Source organism: Berghia stephanieae, chromosome 3, assembly GCF_034508935.2.
Source record: "Berghia stephanieae isolate SIO BIC M18660-M18661 chromosome 3, UCSD_Bste_1.3, whole genome shotgun sequence".
Classification (NCBI taxonomy): domain Eukaryota; kingdom Metazoa; phylum Mollusca; class Gastropoda; order Nudibranchia; family Aeolidiidae; genus Berghia; species Berghia stephanieae.
This window is the reverse complement of record NC_088362.1, coordinates 16,342,638-16,363,672: the sequence shown is the minus strand read 5'-3', so window position 1 is coordinate 16,363,672 and position 21,035 is coordinate 16,342,638. Positions and strand designations below refer to the sequence as shown.

General features: G+C 35.9%; 1 protein-coding gene across 1 annotated transcript in view; it reads right to left on the bottom strand.

Annotated features, from left to right (window-relative positions):
* Positions 1–14,860, bottom strand: part of LOC144967230 (bifunctional heparan sulfate N-deacetylase/N-sulfotransferase 4-like) — a 37,693-nt gene extending 22,833 nt beyond the window's left edge. The window contains exons 1-4 of the mRNA XM_078904177.1: positions 13,426–14,860; positions 11,419–11,615; positions 5,954–6,080; positions 3,059–3,171 (exon numbers count right to left, since the gene is read on the bottom strand). Of these exons, the coding sequence (XP_078760303.1) occupies positions 3,059–3,171; positions 5,954–6,080; positions 11,419–11,615; positions 13,426–14,404 (1,416 nt within the window). The 5' untranslated portion in view covers positions 14,405–14,860. The remainder of the gene's footprint in view (positions 1–3,058; positions 3,172–5,953; positions 6,081–11,418; positions 11,616–13,425) is intronic.
* Between the last annotated feature and the right edge of the window lie 6,175 nt (positions 14,861–21,035).

The window sequence follows — 21,035 nt, the reverse complement described above, 5'->3', positions numbered from 1 at the left end:
TCAAAATAGAAAAGGGGGGAAATGTGATGACACACCGTATCGAAACGGTATTATGTCGGGGTTAACAAGCGGTTATGTGGTCTAGCTCTGATTGGATGTCCTAGTTTCGAGTCTCGTTCTGATCTGAGCAGCGCAAGGTTGAGTCATTGGAAAAGGGTCTTTATTCACGTTTTCTCACTGTACTCAGGTGTAAAATGAGTACATGGCCGTGAACAGCTTTGTCTTTGTCAGAAAAATAAAATGTAATATTGCCTAACAGGCCTCGTGTCTCGTCCTACATTTTAAGTGTTGCCGTTGGCCAGGGGCCCCTTGTAAAACGCTTTGAGCACATTTTGTGGATAATGCTCGATATACAAGCTGACACTCTTTTCTAACTTAATGTCAAGAAGCGATTTTACAGGTAAAAGATGGCCAATTATGTGGCATTTTAATCTTTATCGCTATTGATTTTCCTCAATAAAACACACTATTTCACTTCCAAGTCCGTATTTTGACTATATTAAGTGATACTATGCCGCTAGAAGCTGTTGACTGTAAAAAGTCATGAACAAAAATAAATTTAACAGCTTCAAGACAGAACAAAATACCAAAACACGGAACGTTTCGGGCTTAAAACCCTTCATCAGCCAACAAAAACAAATTAAAACTTAAATTCATTACTTTAAAATCCAGATAGACAGCAAGAAAAAAGAATAAGCTCGACCTTTCTGTAATAAGATCTTTGAAGTAATGTATTTATGTTTTTATTGGTTTTTTTTGTTTTGGCTGAAAAGGGTTTTAATCCCGAAACTTTCCTTATTTTTTATTTTGTACATTTTTGAAACTGTTATATTCATTTGTTAACCAATTTTGATTTTATATTGAATTTTTACCATTTAAATAATCCAGACATAATACCGTTATAACTTGAAGGATCACAAATGTAGTGAAAGTAGAAAATAAAAAGAATGAATCGGAAACATGCTGAAACACGAAAATATTATTTTGACACCGCTCACTCTTTCTAACGAGTACTAGATATCTTAGGTAAACAAAGAATATAATAAACAGCGAAGAAATAACATGTGAACATTTACGTTTTGGATATCCGAAATAAAATAAAGAGAGAATAGATATATGAAATTTATGTGGATGATGTGTTGTAAAATTAAAATGTTATGTTCTTGTATTGTTATTTGGATTTTGCATTTTGTATTTAATAGACTTTCCCATAACTTAACAGTACTTATTGACATCAGTTTTTCAGCGAAAAGAGTAAATTAGTATTATTTAACGTCCATCAAAGACTATCTTTGTAATGAGACCCTTAACATGTTTAACGGCAATACTGTTGTACTTTGAAAAAGTCACATTTTAAAAAAATTGGGCCAGAAAACACGCCCGTCCTTCAAATATCGATTGATTATAAATGACCCTCGCCTTGTCAAAAAAAAATCGAAAACCTGGAGACTCCACACTTCTTCGCGAAGTCCTAGGTTTGAGAGATTTTGACAAGATGAGGTTCTTTGAAATTAATCAATATTATTTGAAGGACGAGTTTTATGGCCAATATTTTTAAAACGTGATTTTATCTGAGTATGGCAAAATGGTAGATACTTGACACCACGTTTGCGAAGATTTTTCAAATACCTGCCCATGAAAGCACTTGAATTTATAGGGATCAAAACATGTACAGTTATGAGAGAAATCTTTCCAAGTATTTCTCATGGAATGATATGCCAAACGCAATGTGTAGCAGATGATATGCGAGACATTCCAGTCTTTCAATTGATAATAATCTGGCAAGTTTGAATCATGAACACACATACACAAACACACACACACACACACACACAAACACACACGCACGTACACAAATACTACAAGAACATACAGACAAATTAATAATAACAAATGAAAGTGATGTTAAAAAAAAACAATTTCGTTTTCAAATCAATTTGCCAATGTATCGGGTATCATATCATAATTGATAACATAAATTTAGGAAGGGAGTGCTGAAAAGCGCATGCAACATATATTGAATACTAAGCTGTAAGAACCTGTGGACTGTATAAAAAAGTAATGTACAAAAATGATAGTAACAGTAAAAAATAAGAACGAAATACCAAACATTGAACATTCTGAGCTCAAAACCCTTTCTCAGTCATTTATTTTGATTATTTTAATTCATCGATGTTTGAAGCAAAAACGTCACACCCAACTAACACAAAACTATATTTTTTATCATTCAAACACGACAGAAGTAAAGTTCTTGCGATAAATAATTTCTTTAGAAAAACATGCTCTATCTACAACACACTGTTCATTTTCTTTAAATTTCATGATGCACAAAAAGAAATGAATAAGGAAAAAGTTGGTTGTATCGTAACGAATGTAACGATTTTCCTATAGGTGGTAAGGAGAGGGTTAAAACAGGATTAGCGTCCACAATTATACAACCGATGAGATGAACGGAAAACACTTGTAACAACCTTATGGAAAGTCAACAACAAAGCATTACAAAAATGCCAATGCGTCCAGAGAAACGGCAGACTCAAGATTTAATCTTAGGTCGTATTGTGTCTTCACAACCTGTGTCTTCAGTTTGCAGTTAGCATGAAATGTTCCAGTTGTAAAGTAATTATTTAGCTTATGATTAAAAACTTCTCCTTGTTCCCTTTCTCCTCTCCCTCCTCCTCCTCCTTCTCCTCCTCCTCCTCCTCCTCCTCCTCCTCCTCCTCCTCCTCCTACGCCCCCTCTTCTTCTTCCTCCTCCTCATCCTCCTCCTCCTCCTTCTCCTCCTCCTCCTTCTTCTTTTTCTTCTTCTTCTTCTTCTTCTTCTTCTTCTTCTTCTTCTCATTTTTCTCCTTTTTCTTCTTTTTTCTAATAATTTTTCTTCTTCTTCTTCTTCTTCTTCTTCTTCTTCTTCTTCTTCTTCTTCTTCTTCTTCTTCTTCTTCTTCTTCTTCTTCTTCTTCTTCTTCTTCTTCTTCTTCTTCTTCTTTACCTCCGACTCCCCTTCTCTTCTTCATCCATTTCATCTTCCCCATTCTTCCTCTTCTTAGCGACTAGTGTCTTACCTTGGCAAATCTCCTGTTGGCCTTCATAGAGGAATAGATTCTGCTGACATTCATGTTATGTGGCTGAAGATGTCGATGCATGTGATCAAACCATAAAAACTTGGAGGCCAACTCTAGAAAAAACAAATTCATGACATTTTTCATCATTTACATGACGAATTTACTTTATTTTGTTGACTCTACCAGCTTTCAATGCTCCTTAAAAATAAACAACGATAATTTTTAATTATCCTTGTCACCATAGGGAGATGTTGACTGAAGATGATCCGCAATTCCTACCTTCCAATATAGAACAAACGCGTGATGTAAAAAAAAAAAAAACTGGTTCCTATCTCTTTGGAAGTGTAAAACTACTCTTCAGGTCGACTGAATACATGTTTTTTGTGTGTAAATAATCGTCTGATTTCAGTGTGATGGCATCTTATTATCTTGTCTAAAATATTCACATCCTGCTACTATGCAACCTGTTCATTATTAGTTCTCCAAAAGACTGATTACACGCACACTTTCAAGGTTATTGGAACCAGTAGAAGGTGTGGCGTCGCGTCTTTTCTTCCCTATTGCCTTCTTGCTAAAGATTCCCGTTGACAGTTCAGTCATGGTATTTGATTTCCATCCATGTTCTTGTTGGCAGATCTCTGCCTTTTTCTTAATCACATTTCATTGGACAAACAGCGAATTAACCACAGGAATTAAATATCAATGTCTTTTAGACAAAAAGCTTAATATTTCGTATGAACATCTCTAGCTTCAATAACATACTCGGTCATTTATCGACCTTCATGATAATCATCCTGGTTCCATCCCTTTCCAGAGGTTGGATGGCGTAGTCTTCCATCTCTCTCCATTTATTGCAATTTTGCAAAATTCAGTTTTCCTATTTGAACTACTCTACTACTACTACTACTACTACTACTACTACTACTACTACTACTACTACTACTACTACTACTACTACTACTACTACTACTACTACTACTACTACTACTACTACTACTACTACTACTACTACTACTACTACTACTACTACTACTACTAATACTATCCACTACTACTACTACTACTACTACTACTACTACTGCTACTCCCAATATACTACTACTATACTACTACTACTACTACTACTACTACTACTACTACTACTACTACTAATAATACCACTACTACTAATAATACTACCACTACTACCACTAATACTACCACTACTACTACTGCTATGACAACTAAAAGAAGAAGAATTAGTCGGTGTTGTTGTTGCTTGTGGTGGTGGTGGTGTTGTGGTTAAAATAAATTAATAATAATAAATATGAGATCGTTTTACATGTATTTTTCTCTCCCAGCTGTTTCCGAGCATAGACCTACATACTTTGGGTTAAGAAATATTTTGTGTTCAAATCATCCGAAGGTTATAAAGATTTATTGGCATATAATGAGACAGTTATTAATTTCTTTGTTGTAGAGCTGACATTTATTTTCATTTATTAGCTCCGAGATGTTCACCTGAGTACACTATCGCTTTCGTAAATCCTTGTTGATATTAAAAGGCAATAAAATCAATGTTGCAGAGAACATGTAGACAATATTATTCTTTCGTCCACCAACAAAATGACTTTTTTCAATTTCATCAAATATCTGACTTCATTTATTAATGATTTAAAGGTAAGTTCTAAAAATAAAATTACAAACATTCTTAATTCTGTGACTTCTTAGATGTCTTATCTAAACGAAATTTTACAAGTTGGGTTTGTGTTCATCAATATTTGAAGCAATATTAACTTGCAAAAAATTCTAAAGATGTTTTGGTAATTTCAATTCAGCATTGCACTAGAGTTTAAAACAAGATTAGCGTCCATATTTAACAACAGATGAGGTGAGCGGAAAAGCACTTGTAACACCTTATGGAGAGAGATATGCGTTCACTTGGTAGATACACAATTTCGATTTTCATGATGAAAATATGAAAAAGTGTGAATAGCATAGTTCTAGACTAAGAAAAAAGAAATGTATAAAATTAAAATAAGAAAAAGAAAATTTAAAAACATCATTATCCGCAAAATCTACTTTATCTTTCACCCGTACCTTCTTTACTCATTTTATTTTTCAATTCCTTTAACCAGTTGACTGACGAACTCTGGAAAAAACACGTATTTAAAAAATGGCCAGAAACTCGTCCTTCAAATATCGATCGATTTAAATAAACCTCATCTTGACAACAACAAAAAAAAAACCCTCTCAAACCTGGGACTTTGCGAATTCCCAGGTTTTAGAGTTTTTGCCCAGATGAGGGTCATTTAAATTGCTTAATATCTGATGGACGAGTTTTGTGGCAAAATTTTTAAATGCATGTTTGTTTTTTTTTCCAGAGTGCGGCAGTTAACTGACTAAATAGATTAATATGATAGAACGTTATATAGTATTTTCTTCTTTTGTTAACCAATAATTGAATGTTTAATAATGCATAAAAAGACAGATTAATAGACAAATTGAAACTCAATAGGAAACAAGAGTGGGACATCAAAATATTGGTTCCAATCTCCTTCGAAGTGTGCAGCCAATCCTCCGAAGGACCGGCTAATATCTTTTCCATTGATCTTCTGGTTTCAGAGTGACGGCATCTTATTTTCTAGTCTACATAAATCATCCATCCTAGCTCTTTTACGCCCGGTAATCATAGGAATCTGCCTTTACATCCCCTGCTACTAAAATAGTTATGCCATCTTTTGATTCAGTAAAATATTCTTTGTTAGTCCTTAGGAGGACTGGTTTCACACTACCAATGGCTTTTGAACCGGAAGAGAGGAAGTTGTGACGTCACGACTTCAGCTTCCATTTGGCAATAAAAATGATTAATATATGATAATGATAATTAATAATTAATTATGAGCTACAACCTACCAACAATCCGTTTGTCTCCATCTTGCTCTGCTTCATCTCCGTCCATGTACATCCCTCCAGAGAGACCCAGGTTGTAGCGAAACCCAGGAACTTGTTTGGCAATCTTTTCCTGGCTGCTCACCATGGCCTGGTAAAATGATTATCAAGATAAGATAAGATAAGATAAGATGAACTTCATTTATCCTCCACTTCTGAAAATTTACATTGGGTATTGCCATGATAATGAACTTCTAAAAATAATTATGCAAACAATTATTTAAAAAATAAATATAGACATAGATAGATGTAAACCAATTTGTTTGGCTTATCCTGACTGCTCTCATAATTTGATACGATAGGTTATCAAAATGATTAGTAACGCATTCAATCCTAGAGAGTGTTGCTACTTTTCAGAGTTGGAAAGAAATATTTTAAACATGAGCATGTGCATATATATTTTTATTCAACTACCATTAACATGTAAACATTAAGAACATTAGCTTTGATACTACGCCTATATTTTTTTCTCAGAAAAATGTAATAAATAGGCATGGGGTAAAAGTAACCCCGGGTTTACTATCGATCTAGTCGGTGTTAGGGATGAGTGAGTTAATCTTTTATATTGAATACTAATCTGCTAGAAGTTGTCGATTGGTAAGTGGAATTTTACGAGCCCGAGCCTGTTATCAGAGGAATATATTATCCAAGCTGTCAACTGCCTGGAAACGTAAACTTACGAACGTGACATATTATCATAAGTTACGTAATATATTCACATTTCTATTTGTAACTGCCACAATCACTATTTATCTCTTTTAATTAAATTTCATCTTTATTTTTATTTCATTTTAAACAGATCGTTAATTGTTTTTCATTTATAGTAACTAGTAAATTCTGGGGCCTCATTCTACATATATCTTTATGCATAGTCGAGTAGCTCTTTACTCACTTGAGACCATGACGTTTTTTATACAAAAATGAATAGAGCTGCTTAACAAATTAACTGTCGTATTCTGGAAGGCACGTATTTAAAAACCACAAAACTCATCCTTCAAATATCGATTGATTTTAATGTGCGAAGTCCCCGGCTGGAGAATTTTTGCCAAGAGGGTAATGACATCGATTGACATAATTTGAAGGACGAGTTGTCTGGTCATTTTATTTTAGATACGAGTTTTTCGTGAGTACTATCTATAGCGTGAAATGGACAGTAGCAATCACTTTGCTACCCTTTGAACAGGACGCTAGTCTATCGCAAATTAATTTCGGCCAGATCAAAGAGACCCAGCTACTCAATCACTGGTGGATGGACGGGGAAGGAGGGAGGGGGGGGGGGGCAGGAAAAAATCTCGATTTCACTCGGAATCGACCTCGGTCCCTTTGCGTGTAAAGCGAGCGCTCTACTACCAACTGAGCTACCGGGATCCACGGTATTATGTATTATGGCAAGTATTTTAAGATGAACGTCCCACCTGGCCAATGCACTTATTAATACACGTATTTAGATCTTATGTAATACTCTTGAAATGACTGGAATAAAAGAAACCGGTATTCGTATGAAATGAATGAAATAGTTTTATACACTTCCCTTCCATCTGTCGCTAATGAATGGACCTGAAAAGGTAAGAACTAACGCTTTGATAACCAGTTAACTGTCTTACTCTTTATAAAAATACGTATTTAAAAATTTGGCCAGTAAACTCATCCTTCAAATATCGATCGATTTAAATGACCCTCAAAAAACCCTCTCAAATCTGGGACCTCGCGAGATCTTCCTTAAACTCCCAAGTTTGTGAGTTTTTTTCAAGATGTGGGCCATTTAAATCTATCGATAAGTGAAGGCCGAGGTTTTTTTTCCAGATTAAGGCATTTAACTGGTCTCTGTATCTGAATCTGAATGTTACTTGAAGTCGACTCAATGGGCATGATCTATATTCCCTTTCCATGTGCTCGAGGTTATTGGTCACATTGCAAAGAATGCTCAAAGTGACCCACATAGTGAAAAGTATTCACAGCTTTTGAAATATCTTACATCACGATTGGTCATTTTGTTCAGCTTGACACAAGGGTATATTTACAACTTTCATAAAGAAAGCAGTGTGTTACATTTGTTAAGAAATATCCAATCGTTGGACATTAACAAATCATGTGATTGATGACTCGGTTGGACAAAAACATGAGTATAGATTGCTCCCATTCTGAGTATTTGTATTCAAGGGCGGAGAGAGCTTTTCAAAGGACCACCCAGCCAACTGCAACTTTTTAACAAGTAGACGATTCGTGATATATGAAAGGAGATATTGCAACTCTTTGAATGGCAAGGTGTCCGTTTTAAACCTGAGTTTAGTCATAGAATGTAGGTAAAGAGCCTTTTGACGAACGATGTGTTGTGAATCTGTATTCAATGTAACCAGGTTCTGAATCAGAGCCAAAAGCATTCCTTCTCTTTATAGAAAATGGCAGAAGGATATTAACCAGTTAACAGTTGTACTCTGGAAAAACCCGTATTTAAAAACTTCGGGAAGTCCCGGGTTTGAGAATTTTGAAAAAGATGGGGATCATTTTAATCGATCCATAATCGAAGAATAATTTTTCTGGTCACAGTTTTTTAAATGTGATTTTTTTCGGGCACTGCTGTAACTTTCATTTTTATATTTGAGCAAGATTCGTTAACCCCCATTTTGCTCTCTTGGCACCTGTTGACGAATATTTGTTTAAAAAAGATTAGCTTACATATTCATTTTATGAATATCAAAGTGGCGTAATCTATTGATATTGCGAGATAGGCCTAAATTGTATATTTTTATTAAGGTGTAATTGAGATTTCCGGTACAAAACTGACTCTCGAGTAGACTCTTGGACAAGGTGTAGTTTGTTTTGCTTTTTCTTTTCTTATTTTCTGGACTTCAAATCAGCATTGATATCACCGTGCGGCTATGTGGTCTTGTTGTATGACACTCGCTTTCGGATCAGAAGGTCCTGGGTTCGAGCCTCGCTAGGCGCATAGTTGAGTCCTTGGAGAAGACTCTTTACTCACATTCTCTCAACGTACTTAGGTGTATAATGAGTACCTGGCGTTTAACAGCGTTGTCTCTGTCCGAGAAAATTGTAATATCGCTTAACATGCTTCATGTCCCGTCCTACATGTTAAATGTTGCTGTTGGCCAGGGACCCCTTGTAAAGCGCTTTGAGCACGTTTAGTGGATATCGCGCTGTATAAAATCTAATTTTTTGCCGTTAAAAGTTGCAAACGTTAGCAAGCCAGTCAGAATCACCTGCATTTTAGATCTGTTGAACTTTTAAAATGTTTGCTTCTGAAAAGGATCAATCCTCATTGGTCTTCATAGTATGTATAATCCCAGGCTACAAAGTCCTGACTCAATACCTATCTTATATTGATAAAATCCCACAACCGTAAAGTACCTTAACTTTACAGATTTGAATATTTAAATATGCTGGCATATCAGTTTGCCATCAGCTATCCATTTCACCATATTACGGAGAGTGTTTGGATGGTTCAACTCTTAGCCAACTCTTATACTAACCAGATCTCTTTCAATAGACTCTCCATTGCTTGTAACTTATAAATGGACCACATCCTGTTCTCCAATGGACTCTTGGTCAATTAAAAAGTACTCACAGCAAGTTATGGAGGCTTTACCTAGGTTATTAGTTTCTAGGCTGACAAGGTTATCTGAAATTTTGATGCGTCGCCAAAATGAGAGTGGTTTGTTGATGCCTCAGTCCGAAGCTCTGTCAACGTTTGTCCAATGCAATCAAGTGCCAGGCTTTTTGCCAGCATTGGCGGTCGTGTCTCTCCAACCTTCACTGTCATCATCAGCCCTCTACACGATCTTCATCATTCAAATCTCACCAGGCATCCACTAATGGAGGCATCCAATACCATTCTTTGTATTCCTCTTCTACTTAACCCTTTTATCTGTGACCAACAAAACCGTGTCCATGCGTAGCCATCGTTATGTTATAGCCTGATACTGAAATCCAAAAAGACTGGCAGTTTGACGTCATTATTTTGTTTTTGCACCGCCTAGTGAGTTGTCTTTAGTAGAGCTCATGGAAACAAGTTATTTCATTGGTTGAACTATTGAATACAACTCACCATTTGTTTTCTTTTGTGGCAAAAGACTGGCATTTTGACGTCATTTTTTGGTCAGTATCAGGCTATAACTTTGTTCATGTGAAGATGGTAATAAACATTCAGCTTTTAGCCTATTTTGCAAGTTTAGAGTTGAAATAAATGCCTTCAACTGAGAGAATGCATTATAGATAGAACGAAGTTGACGTTACTCAAGTCTTTGTTCTTGTTTCATTGCCATCCATGTTTATGAGTAATTTCTATTAAAATGTATTAATCAGACTATAAACGTTCAAGGTTACATATAATTTTGTGTTTTGGTCTGTTATGTTTCCGGATGTTTCACAATGTTGTGAGTTTCTTATCCAAGCGCACAGTTTCCCAAAAACCAAATTTCAGTCCCCTGATTGGCGGTAATTACAAAGACATTTAAACAATACTGTGGCTTGTTCCTTAAATGAATTGTGTGATTTTGTGAGGATTTTTGCTCTCGGAGAAACCATCTAGACCTGATAAAATATTGTTTATGTGTATGCTGTTTTCTTAATAGTGTTCACCGAGTTGGACACAACTTAGGGACAAAATCTGTGATAGAAAACGCAAGCATCTGATAGATAGACAGTGGATTATATTACCGGACGGATGACAATCATCGTAAGATTCTGACCCCGTTGTCTTGTCCTTGTCCTAAAGACACTTTACATACATTCGCCCATCTAACTTAATTGGGAAACAGTTCCCGTCTCTAGGCAGTGACATATTATAATTTATGTGAAAGTGGATAAAGGACGTCTAAATGACAACATATGCTGTATGAAATGGGGGAAAATGCAAGTGGTTTGATGTAGCATTGTAAATTGTCTTTAATACGATGAATCTGTAGAGCTGTGTTATATATATATACTCATATATGTGTCAGTGCATGCCAGAATCAATCGGATGGTGAAAATTTTGGATTTGCATTTATCTATTTATTTGTTTATTTATTTATTTTGCATTTTCTGAAAGACAATTCTCACCAGAACATTTTAATCTTTATTTACTTCGAAGTAAATCAGTGATTTATTCATGCAGTTATGGTCAGATGTATATGGGAAAGATTTCCAGCAACTTATTTCAAATGTTATACTTTTTTCAACTTGACTAGCTGTAATAAATATTTAGAAGTGAAATTAAGCTTTGATATTTCCCGAAGATGTACAAAATGGGTTGATTTAATCTTTTATTACAAGAACTCACTTTTGATCAAATTTGACCTTCTAACCAAATTTGGCAATATCTCAGTTCAAACATTTTCACCATCCGATTGATTTTGTCATTCACTGTAACATATAGTGACCAATTTATTGATTTACTTATACTCCAATGCACTTTTTCCTAATTTAGATACCTCAGCATCCTTGACCTTGGTCCGAATACCGAGCTTCCCAACAAACATATCGTCAATATCGACCTGTAGGAGACGTTCCATCGACATTCCTAGCTTTCCTCCAGACAGGAAATTCATGGCGTCCATAGCGATAATGTCGTTAAGGAAGAAGTCCACATCATGACCCAGAATAATTCTATGGACACCATCCCGTAGTCCTTATGGGAATATAAAGCAACACAATAAAGATGGTAATAAATTTTAAAAAAGAAGAATGAAATAAGATATGTTATATATGACTACTTTGCGGATATGTAATCAAGTGATTCGAAGGCCCAAAGTTCGATTCCCGCTCTGAGCGGCATCTAGATGAGTGCTTGGATAAAGCTCTTTACTCACTTTCTCTCAACATACTCAGGTGTAAATTGAGTACCTATCCGTTAACAGCGTTGTCACTGTCTGAAAAAATGTAATACCGCCCAATAGGCGTCATGTCTCGTCCTACATGTTAAGTGTTACTGTTGTAAATGACTTTGAGCACGTTTAGTGGATATTGCTCTTTATAAATGGTCTATTTTTAACGTATACATAAGTAGTCAATGGATGTTTACCTAATTGCACAATACGGGTAAGGACTAAAATATCAACTTCGTATGATGGATTAAAAAAATAACTCAAAATGATGCTACAATATCGCTATTGAAAGTAGTCAAGTAAATTATAAACGTTAACTATTTCTCCATAAAGGTAATTCAAAAATTGAATATAACAGCTTCAAATAAGAATAAAATACCAAATACAGAACGTATCAGAGTCAAAACTCTTCTTCAGCAAACAGCAAAAACATCCGTGCATCATTCCAAGGTGGAGGTCACTTCACTTAGCATGTACGGTCACTCCAGTGGTTAGATAATAACCATATGGCAAATATAAAATCGACAGTTATGAAACAGGAATTTAGTAAAAATATTTTTTACAGCCCTTTGAAACTCAAATATGAAGAGGTGTTGTGCGGCTATGTGGTCTTGTGGCAAGACACTCTCCTTCGGTCCAGAAAGACCAGGGTTCGAGTTCCGCCCTAGGTGGCGTATAGTTGAGTCATGGAAAAGGCTCTTAACTAACATTATCTTATCGTACTCAGGTGTAAAATGAGTACCTGACAGTTAACAACGGAAACATGTGATTACAATATCGACTAACAGGCGTCATGTCTCATCCTACATGTTAAGTGTAGCTGTTGGCTATGAACCCCTTGTAAAGCGCTGTAAACACGTTTAGTGGATATTGCGCTAAATAGAAGCTCAAGATATTTTAACTCTCTATATAAAACAATTGTCGAGACAGAAATATTTTTGTGATGATTTTGTCTTGTACTTTTCATATAACTTTGTTTGGTAGTTTCAAACCTCAAACACACATTTTCAGACTTGTGACCCGCCGTCTCATGTCGTGCATGTCGGGCATTTAGACCCGGAATATTGAATACACGTAATAAGTAGAAATTCGACTTAAGTTACATTTATATTAAACGACGAGAACTCTTATTGTTTCTTACAAAGCGCAAATCTAAATTTTCATATTTCTTTTCATTTTTGATTTTCAAGTCACTTTTTTTTTAAATTTGAGAACAGCCCGAGATAAAACCGTATAAAAGCGATGGGTCAAAGTAAACGTGCACATATAAGCAGTTCTGATAACGGGACGCAATTATGGGCTTGATTTAAAATTATTGTAATGGACACCATTTTGAGTTAGTTTGAGAGCATTCCACTGCAACAGAGATATAATAACAATTTGGGTTATCATAATTGCAAATAAGTACACGTTGGTCAAAGTCTTATCTTACATCAGTGCCTGCTCCAATGGAACACATTTTCTTGGAATGTAACTTGGGACCGATGTGCAGTGACACTGACTTAAGAACCTGCAGCCTAGAAGCTATGTAATAGATCCAGCAGTGGTGTGAAATAATAATATGATAATGATCGAGTGCCTGCTCTAAATACTTTTTTTGCGGAGGGAACTTACCTACGTCGTGTATAGCAACGATACATCCAAACTCTGCTGTACTGACTCCATTTGATGATCCTGACCAATCAGAAGCTACCGTGGAATAAGCCACAGGTTTGAAAGTCTCATGAGATATCGTGAAAACTGTCCAATCGGATCCTGGCAGAGGGTCTTGATAAACGACTTGAGGATTCGCCACTCGCCATATTGGTCTTTCTTGAGCTAATTTCATCTGACGAAGTTTCATTCGATGTTGCATTTTCAATCCTACATCGCTGAATAACTCCATTTCCGTAGGTCGGGAAGACCTGGTAAAAGCTAAAATTCCGATGAAATAATCCAAGCAATAATCCCGAAGCCTTTTCCACTGAGCTTTATCCATACTTAGATAATTCACATAATCTTCGAAGATGATCAAGGAATAACGAGGCATTCCTCCATCTGAATAGTACAACGAAGGTATGCCCTTCTTTAGAGACGCCGTTTTAAACTCAATACGTTGCTCTGATAGAAACTGAATTATTCTAAGTGCTTGAGGAGAGTGTCGGTCTTTTTCAACGAAGAAAAGCGCGGATCGCATGGTATTTTCCGATCTCCCAAGCACTTGACGAATATCAATTTTGTCTACGTATGAGCTTTGTTTTTTAGGTTTTGCTTCCTTAAAATATACTTTTTCTGGGTTAGTTTTGTCAATGTAATCATCCACAATTTCACTTGGCACATTATTAGAAGGGTCTGAATATTCGCTAAAAACACGATGATTTTCTGAAATGATCTCACTGGAAGTTTCTGGTGTGATGAGTGTATTTGTCTCACTTTGCTGGAGACGTGATGAAATGATGCCGATGACGTCACTAGAGTCTAGTATAACCATGGCTATCCATGTAAAACTTACAGTTAGAAGAATCGTGACCAATTTCCAAAATGAGCACCTTTTGATGGACATGGTACGTCCGATTTCTGTCCATGCTCTTACTGCTATACGCCTCGGTGTCATTTTATTAAGTATCAATTTAACAAAAGAATTATATAATATAGATAGCTGATTATTTCTGTTTTTTACTTTGTTTGGTCATGATATACCTCTAAAGGCTTTATCAAAAAGTTTATAAAATTCATATTTGAAGTTTATTTTTTCAGTTCAAGATCAGATGCTTAGAGTATGTATTTTCATACAATCATAAAAAATATAATCCAAAACAAATTACTACATTATTGAAAATTAATCCACATTCTACACACATACCGGCTAAGAACCAATCTATAAATAAATCATCCTCTGGTAGACTTTTTATACAAAGCACACCGGGGAAGCCCGAAACATACACGTGTCCTTGATATCATAACAGTAGAAGAATCAGCTCTATTCAAATAAATCCACATGGTGAATATAACATTATTATTTCTAGACAATAATAATAATTTAAGTTTTAAAACACAACGTCACAATTATAAAGTCTGGGCCGAGAAGTCCCATGAAAAATAAAATCAGAGCAAACAAAAATAAAACATTCTATACAAAAAAAATTAACGACAAAAAATATGGAGTAAATGGCTTATAATTTATGATCATGTGCTGCAATGTTTTAATAACACAAACAATTTACTGTAAACACCTGCAAATGAGTCATCTGTCTATATCATTTGTAAAAATATAACAAACGTCTGTAAGGCAATCAGTATTTATTTTGGGCTTAATTGATTTTTAACCTTAATCTGATAAATAGAATATGACGTTGTAATAGATTATATTTTTTAAAAAATAAGAATCGGGTGATTTTAGTTAAGAATTATCGATAAAACGCTATAGATAGATTCGTTTGAATAAGATAAAATCACATGAAATCCGAAACACACCTTGACTGTCATTTGTTGTTTTTTGAAATGGCAGACCAAATAGAAAATTTATTTCATGATTTTTCAAACCCACTTCAAGCATATTATTATTATGTAATATTGAATGCCATCTTATCAGGCTTCACACTAAGATTTCACTCGCTCTCATAAGAAATTCTTTACTATAGCTATGGTAGGTTATTTTATAAACGTAATTTCCAAGAGATCCGGAATTGTCAATTCAATTTATGAAATTGGGAATGATTCGAAAAAAGAGAATCTTCTCTAATAAAAATCAATGATGGAGTTGAATGCAAACGTCAATAAAATTAGTGGGGGGGGGGGGGGTAGGTTAAAGTCGTGCAAAAAAGGGTTGAAAACATGAAAATTTACAGACAAGTTACTAAGACCCATAAAAAACCATATGCTATAGAACCACTCTGGGAATCAATCATAACGTGTCGGTTTAAGGCCTTAGATTTTCCCTTTTACAAAGACATAATATGAACGTTTCAGATTGTTTATTTGTTTTTTTTTGTTCTTCTTGTTTGTTTGTTCTTTTTTGCTTTGTTGTTGTTATGGTTTTCTTTCTTTATTTTTCTTCTTTTTTTTAAAAAAGAACACTTAAGAGAAAAGTCAATGTTTTTTTATCACCCGACACTTATTAACCGAAGGATTTAACTGGAGCACACGGTTAAAATGTAGCCCTACCGTGTTTTTTTTAAAATCATAACCTTAAATATTAACAGTTTTACCGTACGACATTATATTATTTAAAAAATTATTGACTGGTTGGATGAGATGGGTACACATTGTTAATAAGTATATGAGCAGAGGACCATAAAGATGTCCAATATTGTGCCCATTACCTTGGCTACTTACGGCCAATGTGTACAGTAAGGTCGATATCCACAGGGTTATAAATGTCAATCACTTACAGCTGCTGATGTATTGAGATTATCTATGAGAAAGTATTCTGTTGTTCTCTTTCATAAAAACACATATTTAAAATTTTGGTCAGAAAACTCGTCTTTCAAAAATTCGATCGATTAAAATAACTCTCATTTTGGCTAAAAAAACTCTTGAACCTAGCACTTTGCGAAGTCCCAGGTTTAAGAGTGTTTGCCAAGATGAGAGTCATTCTAAATGATTGATATTTGAAAGACGAGTTTTCAGACCAAAATTTTAAATATGTGATTTTCTCCTAGAGTTCGGCATTATTGGGTGACGTGATGGCCCGACTGGTAGAGTACTAGACTCAAATGAAAATAAAACAGTTTTAATCCTGGCGCGTATAGTTTCTCTCCTGACTTTTTTGACAACCGGCGGCGATTTATTGTTGGTTCTGTTAGATCTCATAGAACCTTGATACTTTATCGAAAATTTTACCACCTGGTCCTAAATTACCCTCTCAAAGTTTCACTCTCTTTCCTACTCTTTCATTTTTTTTAAAAAAGGAGAAAAGTGTGTTTTAGGTTCAGGACTTATCATCAATATCATTAGAAACTGATTGGATAGAACCCGTCAGAAAAAAAGGTTTTATATAGAGTAGAACCGACGTGCACTTATTTGCAGGTATAATAACCCGATTCCTTATGAACTCATTGTTGTCATAGAAGTCTAAAAAAAACGGCGCAAAGTATTGTCCATTTCAAAAATGTTAAACAAGCCCATAAGCGGGTTCGGATGTCAGACCTGCATTTATGTACACGTCAAGTTGAACCCAATAAGATGTGCTCAAAGCGAAACTTACAAGGGCCTTTATCGGAAATGTTATTTAGACATTCTGACAGGAGTGGATGGAAACCGACAGAAAAATAAACTGTTATAATATAAATCGAATTGAAGAACCCATTAGAATGTGCTCAAATTACTTTACAAGGGGTCCCTAGCCAAACAGCAACGCTTAGCCCTTAAGACGAGACAAGAAGCCTGTAAGGCCTTATTACAATTTTGTTTCCCGACAGATACAATCCGAATACCGCGGGCTAGATACTCAATTGTTGCCCGAGGGTGGTCAGAAAATGTGAGTGGAGAACCGTTTCCATGGATTCAGCTACCGGTGCAAAGGTGGCGGTCATACCAAATGGCTTATATATCTATAGTTATTTAAACTTTAAAATAACCTTTAGCAGCAGGGCCACTCGTTCTGAAACGATTGGCCACAAATGCGACCAAACGTCACAAAATGGTATTATGTCGGGATGAACCAGATACTAAAAAATCAAATTATAATAAAACTGGTCAAAAAAAATTGATACATTGGTATACCGCAGTCTAAAATATCATATTCATTCTCCTCAATAAAACATACAAACTCAACGCAAGTCTGATATTTCTGGCTACAATTTCAATTTTCAGCATCTTAATCATCCCTACTTAATACCGTTTTGAAACGATTAGCCACAGATGTTATTCAGACATTCTGACATGAATGGATGGAACTCACCATAAAACCCCCGATCTTTACTTAGATTTCAACCACCAAATGTTTGCTCCACAAAATGAATGAGATCATCACAACCCAATCTGATTTTTTAAAATGAGCTTTTATATAGAGCAATATCCACTTAACGTGCTCAAGGGGTCACTGGCCAATAGAGCAACAGCAACATTTAACACTTAGGAAGAGACATGACGCCTTTTAGGGCGGTATTATAATTATTCGGACAGAGACAACGCTGTTAGCGGCCAGGTGCTCATTTTACACCTGAATACGGTGAGACAATGTGAGTAAAGAGTCTTTTCCAAGGACTCAACTATGCACCTAGCGAGGCTCGAACCCAGGACCTTCCGAGCTGAAAGCGAGTGTCATACCACTAGACCATATAGCGCACATCTAATTGACCTCTATCTGAAAATAATACAAAAATACACGTCAGCTGCTGAGCAATAGCAACAACTCTTAGTAATATTAGCCAGAAAACTTTTGTTTCATGAAATATTATACGCTGTTTACGACATAATCGGGAATCATTTTGACCCATGGGCTGAAAGATCGGGTTTATCGGGTCTTTCCTCGAGGTCAGTATGATACCAATACGATCATAGTTGTGTCACGCCGCCCGCAACGGCGCTATCTTGTTCTAAACAAAGAAAATCATTACTTTTTATTTCATGCTGCTAGAACTTTCATATGCCTTGTGATCAGAATGTGAAAAGTCAAAACATGATCAAGTTATGTCTTTTTCCCCTTGGATACTCTTTTATGCTCGCCGAGAAATATTTCATACGAGCGTCCGCCATTGTTCCGATAGTTTAGAGCCAGTGTTACTAAGTTACCATGCGTCATTAGAAAGGAAGTGACGTTACGACTGTTGAAGAGTATTCCGATTAAAACTGTATTAAACATCTTATTCTCATATCTAAGGATATTCAAGAATATAAAGTGGTGTATTTGAATTGAATATGTCACTATAAATTATAACATCCACAATCGACTAAGGATTCAATAGTCTGATGTCACGACTGCCCAGCAACCGGCAGCTTGGTTCTAAACAAAGAAAATCGGTACTTTTTAATTCTTTATGCTGGCTATAAATTTTTCACATGTCATGTGATCAGAAGCATGATCAAATTTATAATGTTTTTTCTCCTCTGGGTACACTTTTATGCTCGCTGGAGAAGTATTTCAGAAGGGCGTAGCTATTGTTCCTATAGTTTAGAACCAGTTACTAAGTTACCATGCGTCATTACGAGGGAAGTGACGTCACGACTGTTGAAGGATGAATAGGGATGGAAACATAATCTTGAATAACACGTTTTTATTGCGGCAAGAAAACTTCTATCGGACTGCCCGTGAGTCAGCAATAAAGATCTTCCGCTCTTCTCTGTTCTAGAGTACTCTTTTGACTCTCTCTCATCTGAGTATAATATGTGCTAGAGGGACTTTAGACTCTTTATCTCTCTCTCAAACACCACACACACACACACACACACACACACACACACACACACTCTCTCTCTCTCTCTCTCTCTCTCCCTTCGTGCGTATGTGTGTGTGTGTTTGTGTGTGTATGTGTGTGGTTGAGTGAATGTGTGTTATGTATATATTTTTGTGCTTGTGTTATTTTATGTCGTGTGTAATCTTCGATTAGTAGTTAATCAAGCGGTGTGGGGGAAACAGGTGCGTGAAGTGCCTATTAACGTCTACATTTATGATTCGCTCTGTAAAACATGAAGATTGTGTTTAAGGGTTTCTTTATCTTGTTAGTGAATAGTGTGTGTGTGTGTGTGTGTGTGGGGGGGGGGGGGGGTGAGGGGGATAGAGGGTAGGGGGGGGGGGGGGGGGGGGGGGTGGTTGTATTTTCTTCTTTTAAATTTTGATGATTCCGTGTGCTTTGACGCAGTTCCCACATCGCTACTGGATCACGATGTTGAAAATTTGTCTTATAAGTACTTTCTTATAACTTCTTTAATGTTTCAAATTTGTAAGTCGACACCATAGACTGTCGTGCATGAACAAAACACCAGTTTCGTTTTCCCAAATTTCTAAAAATGTCATTCAGTCATTTGGCAGACAGAAAAAAATGTGCTGGTTTTTCTTGTTGTTGCTTCGTTTAAAAAAAAATTAAATAATGTTCTAATATTCAACTTATTGATTCAACTTACAACTTTTGTGTATAAAAAATATTATCAACTTGTACCAGAATGTGATTGGGGGTTAGAGGTCAGATCGATCTGAAGATCGTCTTTTCCATCAATGCTTTCACACCTGAAAAAAAAATTAATAATAAAAAAAATTAAGCTTTATATAGCGCAATATCAACCACCAAATGTTTGCTCCACACAATGAATGAGATCATCACAACCCAATCTAATTTTTTTAATGAGCTTTTATATAGCGCAATATCCACTAAACGTGCTCAAAGCGCTTTACAAGGGGTCCCTGGTCAACAGCAACATTTAACATGTAGGACGGGACATGACGCCTGTTAGGCGATACTACCATTTTTCGGACTAAGACAACGCTGTTAACGGCCAGGTACTCATTTTACACCTGAGTCCGGTGAGAGCATGTGAGTAAAGAGCTTTTCCAAGGACTCAACTATGCGCCTAGCGCAAGGCTCGAACCTAGGACCTTCCGATCCGAAAGCGAGTGTCATACCACTAGACCACATAGCCGAAGACTCGAGACGATTTGACATGAATCAATATGTTTATAGATAGTATGCGCTTGCCTAAGAAGCTCACAACATTGACATCCGGAAGTACAATGAACAAACACACAAAACTATGTGTAACCTTGAACGTTTATAGTCTGGTTAATACAGTATAGTGAGAAGTACTCATAAACGCGGATGTAAAAAAAAATCAATAACACAGACCCGAGTGACGTCAACTTCGTTCTATCTATAGATAGTATGCCCTTGTCTAAGAATCTCACAACATTGCCATCCGGAAGTATAACGAACCAACACACAAAACTGTGTGTATCCATGAACGTTTATAGTCAGGTTAATACAGTTCAGTGAGCATTACTCATAAACGCGGATGGCAAAAAACAATAACAAAGACCTGAGTGACGTCATCTTCGAACTATCTATATAACAACATTATTTTGGACAGATATTTTTACTACACATATCAATAAAGAGCACCCTCAACTTGTGGGAAAAAATGTCTCAATCTGGAAACGTCTTACAAACAGAAGCATAGGAGAAGCTCGGATACGTTTCAACAGTCATGAAGTTACTTCACTCGTAATGAATGACACATGGTAACTTAGTAACTGGCTCTAAACTATATAATGGCGGGCGCTCTTATGAAATATTTCTCCGACGAGCATAAAA